Below are 13,507 nucleotides of genomic sequence, written 5' to 3' on the forward strand. Positions count from 1 at the left end.
GCACTTGAGAGGCAGAGGCAGGTGGAACTCTGTGAGTTCAAGGCCACCCTGGTCTACGGAATGAGTTCCAGGACAGCCAGACTGTTTCTCAGAGACACCCTGCCTCGAAAAACCAAAAAAAAGAACAAAACAAAAAGGTGGAATGGAGAGTTTGCCAACCTGACGCCATGTGTTCTGTCCCTGGAGCCATGTGAAGGAGGGAGGGAACTGACTGCACACGGCTGACACTGGCTTCCCCATACATGTGAAGGAGGGAGGGAACTGACTGCACACGGCTGACACTGGCTTCCCCATACATGTGAAGGAGGGAGGGAACTGACTGCACACGGCTGACACTGGCTTCCCCATACATGTGAAGGAGGGAGGGAACTGACTGCACACGGCTGTCACTGGCTTCCCCATACATGGGAAGGAGGGAGGGAACTGACTGCACACGGCTGACACTGGCTTCCCCATACATGCCCCACACATCATGCACTAACACAAGTGCGCATAATAAACCCTGAGACATTCTGAGACAGGAAGCTCACCCCAACCCTGGTTTGGCATTTGAGGAGGGGAACACACTGTCATTTAAGAATAGCGCTATGCTCAGCCTTCAGTGGTGCTTATAGCAGTGGGCATCAGCTAATGCAGAAACCCGGAACTGGCCGGAGTGAGAGATGGCGAAGCACTCACGGGACATCTTTGTCCCCTCCCCCATGCTCAGGGAACCTTGCATAAGGGGTGAGAATTTCAGAACCACTGGATGGGAGATGTACAGCAAAAAGCTACCTTCTGGACGTGATGTAGCCATTGCACTCACGAACTCTGCAGTCTTTATCTGTAGACCTGCACGGGACAGGCCTGCCAGCGTTCACTGTGCTGCCAGGGCACCCTTGAGCCCCCCCCCCACCAGGGCCTGTTGGCAAAGAATGGTTGTTGAGGGTTGTGCAAACCTTTCCTCAGTGAGACAGCTGCTGCTAAGTTGCTCTTATCCCAGTAAGTTCTCACCCATGCTTGAGGCAACTCTGGGTCATACAAGACATGAAAGGAAGTATGTGTGTGGGAAGGATGGGAATGGGACTTGTTCGAAAGAGGGAAATATTATGTGCATGTAGGAAATGGTCAGAGAATTTTAAAAAGAATTGGAATAACTCAAATGACTTTTTTCAAAAATAATTTATTTGTGTTTGTGCCCCAGCATGCACCACGGCATGTAAAGGACAACTTGGAGTTCTCTTTTTGCACCAGTGGGTCCTGGGGATCGAACTCAAGCTGCAAGTGTCTTCATCCACTGAGCCATTCTCTCTGGCTCCTCAAATGTGTTTTTAAAGAACAACAAACAAAGAACAACCTGAAACAAACCAAAGGGTGCCCTGAAACAAAACCAAATGCTGCCCACCTAGCAACTGTAGCAGGCCCTGTCTGCATTCTTCACAGAAAATGAGCGTGGGGGAAATATGTGAAAGTCTATGTAGGTGGAAAGGATACTAAAAGTGAAAAGGACGAGGCTGGATGGAATAACGTAGAAAAGGAAGAATTGTTGGGAAAGAGCAGTTTGCATAAGGATAATGGCTGTCACCACAGGACTCTCATTTTGTAAGAGGCTTGAGTAGCAGAAATGGTTTGGAAACTTGCCTGCTGAGCTCTGTTATGTTTAACTATCTCCCGTATTACTACTGGATTCCAGTGACGTGACTTGTTCCAGAATAAATGAATGAAAATCTGACATCTATGTTATATATTTGTGATGCTTTGCAAGCTTTGACATTTAAGCAAAACATCTAAGCTTCGCACCTCTGCAGGGAACATCAAAACGGCATGGTTCTTCTCAACTGTGCCAGAGAGATGGCTGAGAGAAGCTAAGAAATGTGTGTTGTCCCACAGTAAAATAACAGCTGGGGACAGTGCTTTGGTCTGATTACTGCCAGTATCACAATCTATCTGTGAACAGTGGCTTAGCTGTTCTGAAAAAGTACAAAAACAAAGCCAAAGTGAAATGTAACTAGGTTAAGAACCTTTTCTCCAAAATTTGGAAAGCTCACTGTATTTAAAAATAAGGATCCAGCCGGGTGTTGATAGTGTATGCCTTTAGTCCCAGCACTCAGGAGGCAGAGGCAGGTGGATCTCTGTGAGTTCAAGGCCAGCCTGGTCTACAAGAGCTAGTTCCAGGTCAGGCTCCAAAGTCACAGAGAAACCCTGTCTCGAAAAACAAAACCAAAACCAAAAAAAACAACCAGTCACTACTTAAGAGAACAATCTAAACAACGCTTTCTGCTGATGGAGGTCTGGACTGGATGTGTCCTTTTGAGGCTAAATCTTCCTCATCTTCTTCTTGCAGCGCTGGTTGAAAACGGGGGAGGACCCCATGAGGCTGTCAGTGGAGTGGGAACCATAGCTGCTGTCCGAGTCCTCAGGGCTCTGAGGGATTCCAGCTTCACTCATGCCTGACATTGGCTCCTCAAAGACATCACTGCCCAACACGCCATGCCCAGACACATTGCCTTCTTCACTTTCTTGAGGCTCCATTTTCACATGAGCCAGGTTCCAAAGAGGAGAAGCATTTACCTCTGCACCTAGAAATGAAGGCAAAGAGTATAAGCGCTGGGTCAAGCCAAACAGAGCAACTGAATCTCCCACTCAGGGCTGACTGTGTCCTTTGTGCTGCTTGCTTCTCTCTCTCTCTTCTCTCTCTCTTCTCTCTCCCTCTCTCTCTCTCTTTGGTTTTTCGAGACAGGGTTTCTCTGTATCTTTGGAGCCTGTCCTGGAACTAGCTCTTGTAGACCAGGCAGGTCTCGAACTCACAGAGATCCGCCTCCCTCTGCCTCCTGAGTGCTGGGATTAAAGGCGTGCGCCACCACCACCCAGCTCCTTTGCGCTGTTTTCATTGCTGTTCTACACCTGGATTTAGGATGTCTGTGGTTCAAAATGTCAGTCCCAAGTGACCAACTTCTTTCATCTTTCTTTCCTTCACCTTACCCACCCCCATTGGAAAGATTATGTTTAAAGGCAGATAGAGTTACAGGCCTTGCTCAGCTAGTTTATCCTGTCCTTCCCCCCACCCCTCTGTGTGTGTGTGTGTATTATACAAATAAACCTGTAGGTATGTGTGCCCATCTATATGGAAAAGCCAGAGAAGGGAGCTGGTATCTTCTGTCGCTCTCTTACTGCACTGACCTGGAAACTCACTATTTTTGCAAGACTGGCTGGCCAGTAAGCTTTTAGGATCATCTGTCTCCATTTCCCAGTAATGGGATTACAGGCACACATAGCCAGCACCTTTTACATGGGTGCTGGGGATTTGAACTTAGGTCCTGTGCTTGTATAACAAGTTCTCTTACCCACTGAGCCATCTCTCTAGCTCCCTTTCCTTCCTTTTATGAGACTGTCCTATTTTTTCTGCCTTTTACTTGAGAATCCTCTGGGCCTCTCCTGCATTTTGAAGACTATGATCACTACTTGATGCTGACATCAGTTTTCTGCTTGTCTCTCCTGACAAGAGACACAGTCTTTGATGTCCCCTACCTCTCTGTATTCTGGTAATGCAGCTCTGCTCTTAACTGTTACTTCTTCCTTGGCGACAAGCCTCCCTTCAGCATGTTTAACACTGGCCTAATTCTGTTTGGGTCACATTTGAAGATTTGATATTTAAATTTCTTATGCATTTATGTTTGTAAACAAGTAAGTATCCAAATGAATTTGCAATTTAACTGACTCAGGTAGTGAAGCAGGCAGTGTGGGGTAGTAATCCTAGCACAAGGGAGGCTGAAGCAGGAGGTCTGGATTTCAGATCAACCTAGACTATATGGCAAGACCCTGACTCAACAACTAAGCAAATAAACATATAATTCCCTAAAAATAAAAAAGTGATGTCAGATCCTAATGTCATCACAGCTATAACCTACAAGAGACCAGCCTATGGGCTGGAGAGATGGCTCAGTGGTTAAGAGCATTGCCTGCTCTTCCAAAGGTCCTGAGTTCAATTCCCAGCAACCACATGGTGGCTCACAACCATCTGTAATGAGGTCTGGTGCCCTCTTCTGGCCTTCAGGCATACACACAGACAGAATATTGTGTATATAATAAATGAATAAATTTAAAAAAATAAAAGATTCTAGACTAATTTAAAAAAAAAAGAGCCTTTCTGCCTCCTCTGCCGCCATGGCGCCCGTGAAAAAGCTTGTGGCGAAGGGGGGCAAAAAAAAGAAGCAGGTTTTGAAGTTCACCCTTGATTGCACCCACCCTGTAGAAGATGGGATCATGGACGCTGCTAATTTCGAGCAGTTCCTCCAGGAGAGAATCAAGGTGAACGGCAAAGCTGGGAATCTTGGCGGAGGGGTTGTGACCATCGAACGGAGCAAGAGCAAGATCACTGTCACTTCCGAGGTGCCTTTCTCCAAAAGGTATTTGAAATATCTCACCAAAAAATATTTGAAGAAGAACAATCTCCGAGACTGGTTGCGTGTTGTTGCCAACAGCAAAGAGAGCTATGAGCTGCGTTACTTCCAGATTAACCAGGATGAAGAGGAGGAGGAGTATGAGGATTAAGACGCATTGGTCTGGAATGTTTTGTATTAATTCATAAATAAAATTTAGGAACAAAAAAAAAAAAAAAAGAGACCAGCCTATTCAAACCAGGCAGAACAATTTCATTCCCTTTGGTCTGCAATTTCTTTTTTTTTTTTTTTTTGGATTTTCGAGACAGGGTTTCTCCATAGCTTTTGGTTCCTGTCCTGGAACTAGCTCTTGTAGACAAGGCTGGCCTCGAACTCACAGAGATCCACCTGCCTCTGCCTCCCGAGTGCTGGGATTAAAGGCGTGCGCCACCACTGCCCAGTGGTCTGCAATTTCTTAGATGACTTCTGTCCAGGAAACGTGGCTACTTAACCAGAGTGTATCCTAAGGATTTACCACAGCTCTGTCTGTCCCAGCAACTCCGTTCTTAACCAGAGTGTATCCTGAGGGTTTACCACAGCTCTGTCTGTCCCAGCAACTTAACCAGAGTGTATCCTGAGGATTTACCACAGCTCTGTCTGTCCCAGCAACTTAACCAGAGTATATCCTAAGGGTACCACAGCTCTGTCTGTCCCAGCTACTTAACCAGAGTGTATCCTGAGGATTTACCACAGCTCTGTCTGTCCCAGCTACTTAACCAGAGTGTATCCTGAGGATTTACCACAGCTCTGTCTGTCCCAGCTACTTAACCAGAGTGTATCCTGAGGATTTACCACAGCTCTGTCTGTCCCAGCTACTTAACAGAGTGTATCCTGAGGATTTACCACAGCTCTGTCTGTCCCAGCTACTTAACCAGAGTGTATCCTGAGGATTTACCACAGCTCTGTCTGTCCCAGCTACTTAACCAGAGTATATCCTAAGGGTACCACAGCTCTGTCTGTCCCAGCTACTTAACCAGAGTGTATCCTGAGGATTTACCACAGCTCTGTCTGTCCCAGCTACTTAACCAGAGTGTATCCTGAGGATTTACCACAGCTCTGTCTGTCCCAGCAACTTAACCAGAGTGTATCCTGAGGATTTACCACAGCTCTGTCTGTCCCAGCTACTTAACCAGAGTGTATCCTGAGGATTTACCACAGCTCTGTCTGTCCCAGCTACTTAACCAGAGTGTATCCTGAGGGTTTACCACAGCTCTGTCTGTCCCAGCAACTTAACCAGAGTGTATCCTGAGGATTTACCACAGCTCTGTCTGTCCCAGCTACTTAACCAGAGTGTATCCTGAGGGTTTACCACAGCTCTGTCTGTCCCAGCTACTTAACCAGAGTGTATCCTGAGGATTTACCACAGCTCTGTCTGTCCCAGCAACTTAACCAGAGTATATCCTAAGGGTACCACAGCTCTGTCTGTCCCAGCTACTTAACCAGAGTGTATCCTGAGGATTTACCACAGCTCTGTCTGTCCCAGCTACTTAACCAGAGTGTATCCTGAGGATTTACCACAGCTCTGTCTGTCCCAGCTACTTAACCAGAGTGTATCCTGAGGATTTACCACAGCTCTGTCTGTCCCAGCTACTTAACCAGAGTGTATCCTGAGGATTTACCACAGCTCTGTCTGTCCCAGCTACTTAACCAGAGTGTATCCTGAGGATTTACCACAGCTCTGTCTGTCCCAGCTACTTAACCAGAGTGTATCCTGAGGATTTACCACAGCTCTGTCTGTCCCAGCTACTTAACAGAGTGTATCCTGAGGATTTACCACAGCTCTGTCTGTCCCAGCAACTTAACCAGAGTGTATCCTGAGGATTTACCGCAGCTCTGTCTGTCCCAGCTACTCCGTTCTGCCCATGCCGGCTTTTCTCCTACTCTGAGTATGATTCTAAGATGTCATTAATTGCTAAGATGGACAGAACCCGGATCAAAATGAATACACTCTGTTCCTTACTTGAAGCTTGTGGCGAAGCCTCCACCTCCAGGTTGGATGGGAAGCGCTCGCTCTGAGCTCCCAGCACACCAATGGGTAAGGACTGGTCCCCAGAAGCCAGGTCAGCTTCCAGCTCCTCGCTGACAGGGAACGTGATGTCACTCACGGGCTCCTCCTTAATCTTCACAGGCTTAGTGTCTTCCGCGGCCTTCTCAGGGTTGACAATCCTCTCATACTCTTCAGAGAGCTGCTTGCTAATCTGTGGGCAAGCAAGAGTTAATTCTCCAAGGATATTTGAGGAGATTGGATAGTCAACTGGTGGTACCCAAGGAGAACCCAGCAGAGTACAAGTTAATACATGAGGTTAATACACGGTGGTGCACGCCTTTAATCCCAGCCCCTTAAACAACTTCCTATTGCCAGTATTCTTGTTGCTTTGTGGTGCTGGGGATGCCTGGCCTTGCACACCCTAAGCATGCATTCCCAGTGAGGTGCACACCCAGTCCTAGCAGCAGAAGTTTTAAAATTCCTCTTTCAGGCTGGCTCAGTTAGTAAAGTGTTTGCCTCAAAAGCTTGAGGACCTGATTCATATCCCCAGGGCTCATGAGATACAAGGTGGAGACAGGGGGATTCCTGGAGCTTGCTTTCTCAAAGTGGAAGCACCTGAGGAAAGACAATTGCACTGACTCTTTGACCTCCATACACATGCACTCAAGTGTGCAAGTACACACACATGCATATACACATGCACTCAAGTGTGCAAGCACACACATATATGCATATACACATGTACATATATATGCGCACACACCAGAAGGAAAGAAAAATTCTTTAGTGGAGAATTGACACTGCCTAACCCTCAGGAAGTGGAGAGATGTTTGTGCACTGCCCTACCCTCAGGCGCCCTCCCAGGACTCTGGGTCCTCAGTTTCAGCCCTCAGAGCTGTCTGAACTGCTGTGGCTATTGCTCGCTTGCCTGCTTTTGTTCTCATGACTACTGTAAGCTCACAAGCTTACCCACCTTGTAAACTACAATCTCCCACAATGCCTGACTCATAGTAAGTCTTCAGTAAATACTTGTTGAAGAAGAGTGTCCGCGACTCCACAGACACCTGTGTGTGTCTTCCAGAGACAGAAGCAATGAACGGGCTGTCCACTGACTGAAAGAGGCCCTGACATCTCACTAGATCAGTGTGAGGACAGAGAAAGTGGGTTACATTCCCTGTGCACTACGCTCCAGAACACATGTTGGAGACCCTGCTGAACATTCCCAGACTACGACACCTTTGCCGACTGCCCACGGTCACCTCACCTGTAGCATGTAAGTGTGATAGTCCTTGATGCGGTGCTGCCAGAACTCCTGCAGGGAGAGCACGCTGCCAATCCCCACTTCATGGAACACCTGCTCCATGACATCCGGGAAAGGGGTCTGTCCCAGCCTGGCCTCCCGGTCTACGGCAAAGCGCAGCAACTTGGTGAACTTGAGGCAGTACTCGTGTGCTACGTCAGTTAGGGTCTCCAGGACACTTTCGTTAGCACAGTCAAAGCCCGCATGGGCCAAGATTGTGGCCACTGCTTGGTAGAGGAGCTGCCGACAGGAATGCCAGCTGAGTTCAGTCACTGGTTCTCCTTTTCCGCTGGAAGTGGAGACATGGCAGCGTTACTTGTGTACCTGCCAAGGGTGATCAACCTGTCTCACTGGGGCTCTACAGTTCCAGTAATCCCTGGCCCTGTTGCGGGTAAACGGTCACCTTCATCCTGCTCTTCTCAGGGCACGAGCCCCCAGTTACACAGTTGAACAGGCCACGTCTAAAATAAACAGCACAGGAGAATGGCAACGGTATCGGAGCCTGGGGACTGGAGCTACCTACACAGCTGTGAGCAGCCATAGAGCTGCTGGGAATAGAACCTGTTTCCTCGGTAAGAGCAACGAGTGCTCTTACCCACGGTGTAACCCCTCCAACCCCTCTCAACATTTATTGGCCTTCTGCCTTCCTCTGGCAAGGGAACTATTTTGTAAATAAAAGTAAAGCAGAGAAGAAAACCACTGCTCCTTTAAGTCGCCATGCTCTGTAGAGGTGGGGGCCTGCAGAGCCACTCACGCATTTACCTGCTCTGTTCAACAGCAACTCAGCACGCTATGGACAGCAACTGACTTTTCATTTAACATGTTCAGCCTATCTGGTCCAAAGGTTAAAAGCATCAGAAGTGCCCATTAAAGAGCTAGTTACTATCACTTAATTTGAGCAATAGGTGGACTGTTGTTTTCTCCCTTGTAGTGCTGGGATCTGAACCCAGGGCCTGCACGAGCCAGCAGCGCTCTCCACTGAGCTACATCCATAGTCTACATAGACTTCTTTAATGGAAAATGATGTCGTGGCACCTTGTACCTGGCATTATATGTATAAAACAATCTAGCTTCATATTGTGTGTGTATGTGTGTGTGTGTGTAGAGGCTTGATCCATGTGTCTGTGTGCACAATGCTAGTAGGCCTGAGGTGTCAACCTGCAACTTGCTGACTAGGCCATGGTTCGCTGACTAGGCCATGGTTCGCTGACTAGGCTAGGCTGGCCAGCCGGTGAGTGCCAGGGAGCCTCCTCTCTCTTCCTTCCCCACACTGGGATTATAATCCTGTACCACTGTGCCCAGATTTTTAACTGGGTTCTCAAACTCAGGTTCTCATGGTAACATTTTACTGACTGAGTAGTCTCCCTGGCTAGGACCTTGTATTTTAAGGCAGGGTCTCTCCTTGTCCTGTAGCTCACCAAGTGGGTTTGCTGATTGGCTAAAAGAGTCTCAGGGGTGTTTGTCTCCGTTTTCCCAGTGCTGCAATTATAAATGCCTGGCTTTTAAATACAGGTTCTGGGACAGAACATGGGATCGACCAGTTTACTGACTAAGCCACTGCCCCAGTCCCTGGGTATGGTCACCATTCTCCTTAACAATTAAAATAGGAACTTGACAAAAAAAATTTATAAAATTGTAGTAATACCATGAATTTAATACAGAACAACAATATTTTGTTGAATGAAAGTATATTACCCCTCAAGAAATGAGAATGTGGTGCTCACTGTAATAGGCTGTCTTCTTCCTTATTGCTAGGCCACGGCTCTACCACTGAGCAATGTCCCCAGCCTCTTTTTACCTTTTATGTATCAGTGTATTATTTCACTTCTAGTAAAATATCTGGCATTAATAGGCACTTAATAAATGCCTAATGTATTAGAAAATTAAAAAAAATACAAATTCTAGATTCTCAAGATTTGGATTAACATTTGAGACACCCCACTAATGACGTGAGTGATGTCAGCCAAGTCGATCACTCCCACCCTCAGTTTCCTCATAGAGAAGTGGAAACGCTCCTGTAAGCTTAACAGGATCACTGGCGGGGAGGGGATCTCGTTTTAACAAAAAGACAACACAGCAGTGCTTTGTCTTACCGGTAAAAGTCACTCTCTGGGTCACTGTGCCGGATCTGGAATGGGGCGTTGGGATTTTTACAGTCTAAAGGCTGGAGGTCATCAGGGAGGGGAGGTGACCCAGGGCAGGAGGGAAGAGGTTCGCTCTCCTCAGCCTTCACGCCGTCTGTCTGCTGCTGATTCTGGGTCTGAGCGGTGGCGATGAGGCTGCGAAGGCGTCGGTTGTGCTGGATCAGCTGGATGGTGTGGACGGTGAGGCTGCAGGGCTCGGAGGGGATGTCCAGCATGGTCGGGGGTTTGGGCTTGCTGGCAGAGGGCTGGTGCAGGGGTGGGTCATGGACTTCCACCAGGCGGAACTCCCGTGGGAGCAGATCAAAGGAACTTCGGTTGGTCTGTCCCGATGGGATGGGTATCTCTCCCCAGTATCTCAACATTTTAGGGTACGCAGAGAAGAGCTCCCAGGTTTAATGTAGTTGATACCCTACAGGTAATGTGTTCAAGTCTCGGGCAGTTGTAGGTCATAGGCTTCTTTAGTAAAAAATATGAAGTCCAGCAGTTCTTACATAAAAAGCAAGTTAAGATCAATTTGAAATCCGTGTTAGCAAAACTCTAGAGGAAGGATGTTCTCCTTGAAGAAATTAAGAGAAAAATAATTGTCAGAAGCCAATCACATAATGACAATTCCTCTTGGACTGAAGGACAAAAGAACACAGTCATTAGCGGGCGAGCAGCAGGGACTTCTTACCAGAATATCCACTATGCCTAACTCTAAACACTTTACAAAGCGTGAAACTTAAATGAGAGGTCTAGAGTATTTCCAGAGTATTTTGACACAATTGTGCTAGATTAATAGGAAAAAGAGAGTAGCATTAAAAATACTAACGGATAGACAGACGCGGTAGCACATGCCTTTAACACCAGCACTCTGGAGGCAGGGGCAGGCAGATCTCTGAGTTCGAGGCCAGCCCGGTCTAATGGAGTGAGATCTAGGACAGCCAGGGCTGCACAGAGAGATATCATCTTAAAAATAAAACAAACAAAAAATACTAATAGGTGGTTCTTATCCTATGCTGTGCCTGAATATATTTTCATTCATCCTGGTGGGAACACTCATGAACATTTAATCTAGCCTTATGCTTTCCAATTCTACACATACATGAGAGAATAAAAGAGGTTTCTTTGTGTGTGCATGCACACGGAGGCCAGAGATCAGCCTTGGGTGTCGTTCCTCAGCATCTCTCTTGCTTTTTGAGATGGCACCTCTTACAGGAACCTAGGCTTGCTGATCATTCCAGACCAGTGAGCTCCAGGGACCCGCCTGCTTCTGCCTCCCCAGAACTAAGTTTATAAGCACATGCAACCATACATGGGTTTTTTTTTAAATTTATTTAACTTTATTTTATGTGCATTGGTGTGAAGGTGTCAGATCTTGTGGAACTGCATTTTCAGACAGTTGTGAGCTGCCATGTGGGTGCTGGGAATTGAACCCGGGTCCTCTGGAAGAACAATCAGTGCTCTTAACCGCTGAGCCATATCTCCAGCCCCCATACATGGGTTTTTATATGGACTCTGGGAATCGAACTCAGATCCTTAAGCTTGCAATGGTAAGTATATTACAGACTGAGCTATGTCTCCAGACTGAAGCGGAGCGACTTCAGCTGCCGTCTAACTTGTGTCCCTTCCTCTAGTCTTCCTCAGAATCTGACCTATCCCTTACATTGCTGCTGGGCTTGCTCTTGTTTCCTTTTTATGGTACTGAAGCTTGAACACAGGCTAGGCAGTGTCTCATCACCGAGCCACACCTCCAGCCTGCTTTTTTTTTTTTTTTTTTTGCTTCTCTTGGTGTCAAACAAACTCCTGTTGAAGGCATTCTGATGTCTCTTGGAAAATGTCAGAATTCTGAGCCTTACCGTTCAATGAAGCCTACAATCTGTCTTCCATTTACATCTCCAGATTCAATGCCTAGATGTCTCTTCAGGTTCAATACACATCAGACTACCAGACATTGTGTGAAGGTTCACGCTCTTTGTCCTGAGATGAGAAAAACAGAAATAAAATATCTTAGTATAGTGTCATCCAGTGACTGCTAAAGGCGTGGACTCAGTGCCCTGCAGGCACACAGAGGGGTTTCCTATATTAAATGACCTAAGTCTAACAATATCACACTATTCAGTCTTTTTCTTTGTAATTTTTTTAAACATTTACTTCTTTTGGTATGAGTTTGGGGGTGTGTACGTAGAAGTCAGAGACAGCTGTGAGAGTCAGTTCTCTCCTTCCTCCATGTGGGTTCCAGGGATTGAACCCGGGTTGTCAGGTTTGGCAGCAATTGCTTTAACCAGCTGAGCCATCTAACTGACCCTCAGTTTATTTTCTTTGCTAAGACTTTATTTTCTTATCATTTTAGTTTTTTGAGACAGGGTTTCTCTGTGTAGTTCTGGAACTCTCTCTGTTGACCAGGCTGGTCTCGAACTCACAGAGATCCACCTGTTGGGATTAAAGGTGTGTACCATCACTGCCCCGTGCCAAGATTTCATTTTTCTTGTGTATGTGTGTGTCCCACATGTATGCAGGCTTCCCAAGGAGACCTGAAGAGGGCATAAGATCCCGCGGAGCCTGAGGTACAGGCAGTTGTGAGCTGCCTCGGCATGGATACTGGGAATGGAACTCAGGTCCTCTGAAGAGCAGCAAGCACTGTTAACCACTGAACCAACTCTCTAGCCTCACGACTCAGCTTCTTGAGAACATCAGACATTTTCATAATTGACCCTATGAGCTGTATCCTCTGTCAGGAATCCTATCCCACCCTCTACATTTTTCCCCCCGAGACAGGGTTTCTCTGTGTTGCTTTGGAGCCTGTCTTGGAACTAGCTCTTGTAGACCAGGCTGGCCTCGAACTCACAGAGATCCGCCTGCCTATGCCTCCCGAGTGCTGGGATTAAAGGCTTGTGCACCACCACCCAGCCTCACTCTCTACGTCTTTATCAGACTTGAATTCGTTCTTTAATATAGCTGAAATCATCACCCCCAATATTTCCCCAATTACATCCTTTCTTTGTATTCTCACATCGATGTGCGTTTATCCCTGAACCTTAGCTTTAATTGACCTAATCACCTGCATTCTCCTACCTGTTATGGCTACCATCTTGGTAGAGTGTCTAGGCATCTGTTAGAGACTTACAATATGAACTATTGTTTAGTTAAAATTTTTAGCAATCTATGAAAAAAGGAACATTACTATTTCCAATTTTTCAGACGTGGAAGCTATGGTCCAGTGTCATGCCAATATCATAAATACCAAGGGTGAAAGAAAAATCGGTTTCCAAGGCCAGGTTCGTAAAGTCACTGAACATGCTGCCTCAATAATTCATTCCAAAAATAATAATAAAAAAAGAATGGACTAACTAACAAGAAATTGCCTTCTTCCCTAACTTCACAAAAGGAGTAAAAGGGATTTCAACTTTAAGTTCGGAAGGTGCAGGGTCGGGGTTCCGTGATCACGACCGGCAGGCTTAGGCGCCAATCACAGGATCTTGGGAAGTCTGATTTCCAGGAGAGCAGTAAAAGGAGGAACTCTGGACTTGAAACAGATAGGAAGTCTCAAATACTCACCGCCGTGTTCCAGGAGCGGTCTACGCGGCTGTCCGACTCTGACAGGTTCGAGCGAAGACTAGGTCAAGCCTAAGAGCCTAGTTTATTGATTAGTAGTCCAAGCCTCCGGAAGCGCTTCTTT

General features: G+C 46.7%; 1 protein-coding gene and 1 pseudogene across 1 annotated transcript; one reads left to right on the top strand and one right to left on the bottom strand.

The window, feature by feature from the left end:
- Nucleotides 1-1,152: 1,152 nt before the first annotated feature.
- Supt7l (SPT7 like, STAGA complex subunit gamma) lies at nucleotides 1,153-13,504 on the bottom strand. The gene is made up of 6 exons (XM_075955510.1): nucleotides 13,387-13,504; nucleotides 11,688-11,808; nucleotides 9,799-10,405; nucleotides 7,670-7,994; nucleotides 6,379-6,616; nucleotides 1,153-2,558 (listed from the first exon to the last, which is right to left on the bottom strand). The coding sequence occupies exons 3-6, from the start codon at nucleotides 10,209-10,211 to the stop codon at nucleotides 2,296-2,298; spliced, it is 1,239 nt and encodes a 412-aa protein (XP_075811625.1). The 5' UTR covers nucleotides 10,212-10,405; nucleotides 11,688-11,808; nucleotides 13,387-13,504; the 3' UTR covers nucleotides 1,153-2,295.
- Nucleotides 4,109-4,598, top strand: LOC142839396 (large ribosomal subunit protein eL22 pseudogene; annotated as a pseudogene).
- Nucleotides 13,505-13,507: the final 3 nt, after the last annotated feature.

Source organism: Microtus pennsylvanicus, chromosome 21 (assembly GCF_037038515.1).
Source record: "Microtus pennsylvanicus isolate mMicPen1 chromosome 21, mMicPen1.hap1, whole genome shotgun sequence".
Classification (NCBI taxonomy): domain Eukaryota; kingdom Metazoa; phylum Chordata; class Mammalia; order Rodentia; family Cricetidae; genus Microtus; species Microtus pennsylvanicus.

Bases quoted from the DNA above. Each gene is read 5' to 3' on its own strand.
- Supt7l (XM_075955510.1), bottom strand. From the start codon at position 10,211: ATGTTGAGATACTGGGGAGAGATACCCATCCCATCGGGACAGACCAAC. The intron at 6,617-7,669 runs GTGAGGTGACCG...GCTTGCCCACAG, and splicing joins ATCACACTTACATGCTACAG to ATTAGCAAGCAGCTCTCTGA. The intron at 2,559-6,378 runs GTAAGGAACAGA...CTTCATTTCTAG, and splicing joins GGCTTCGCCACAAGCTTCAA to GTGCAGAGGTAAATGCTTCT.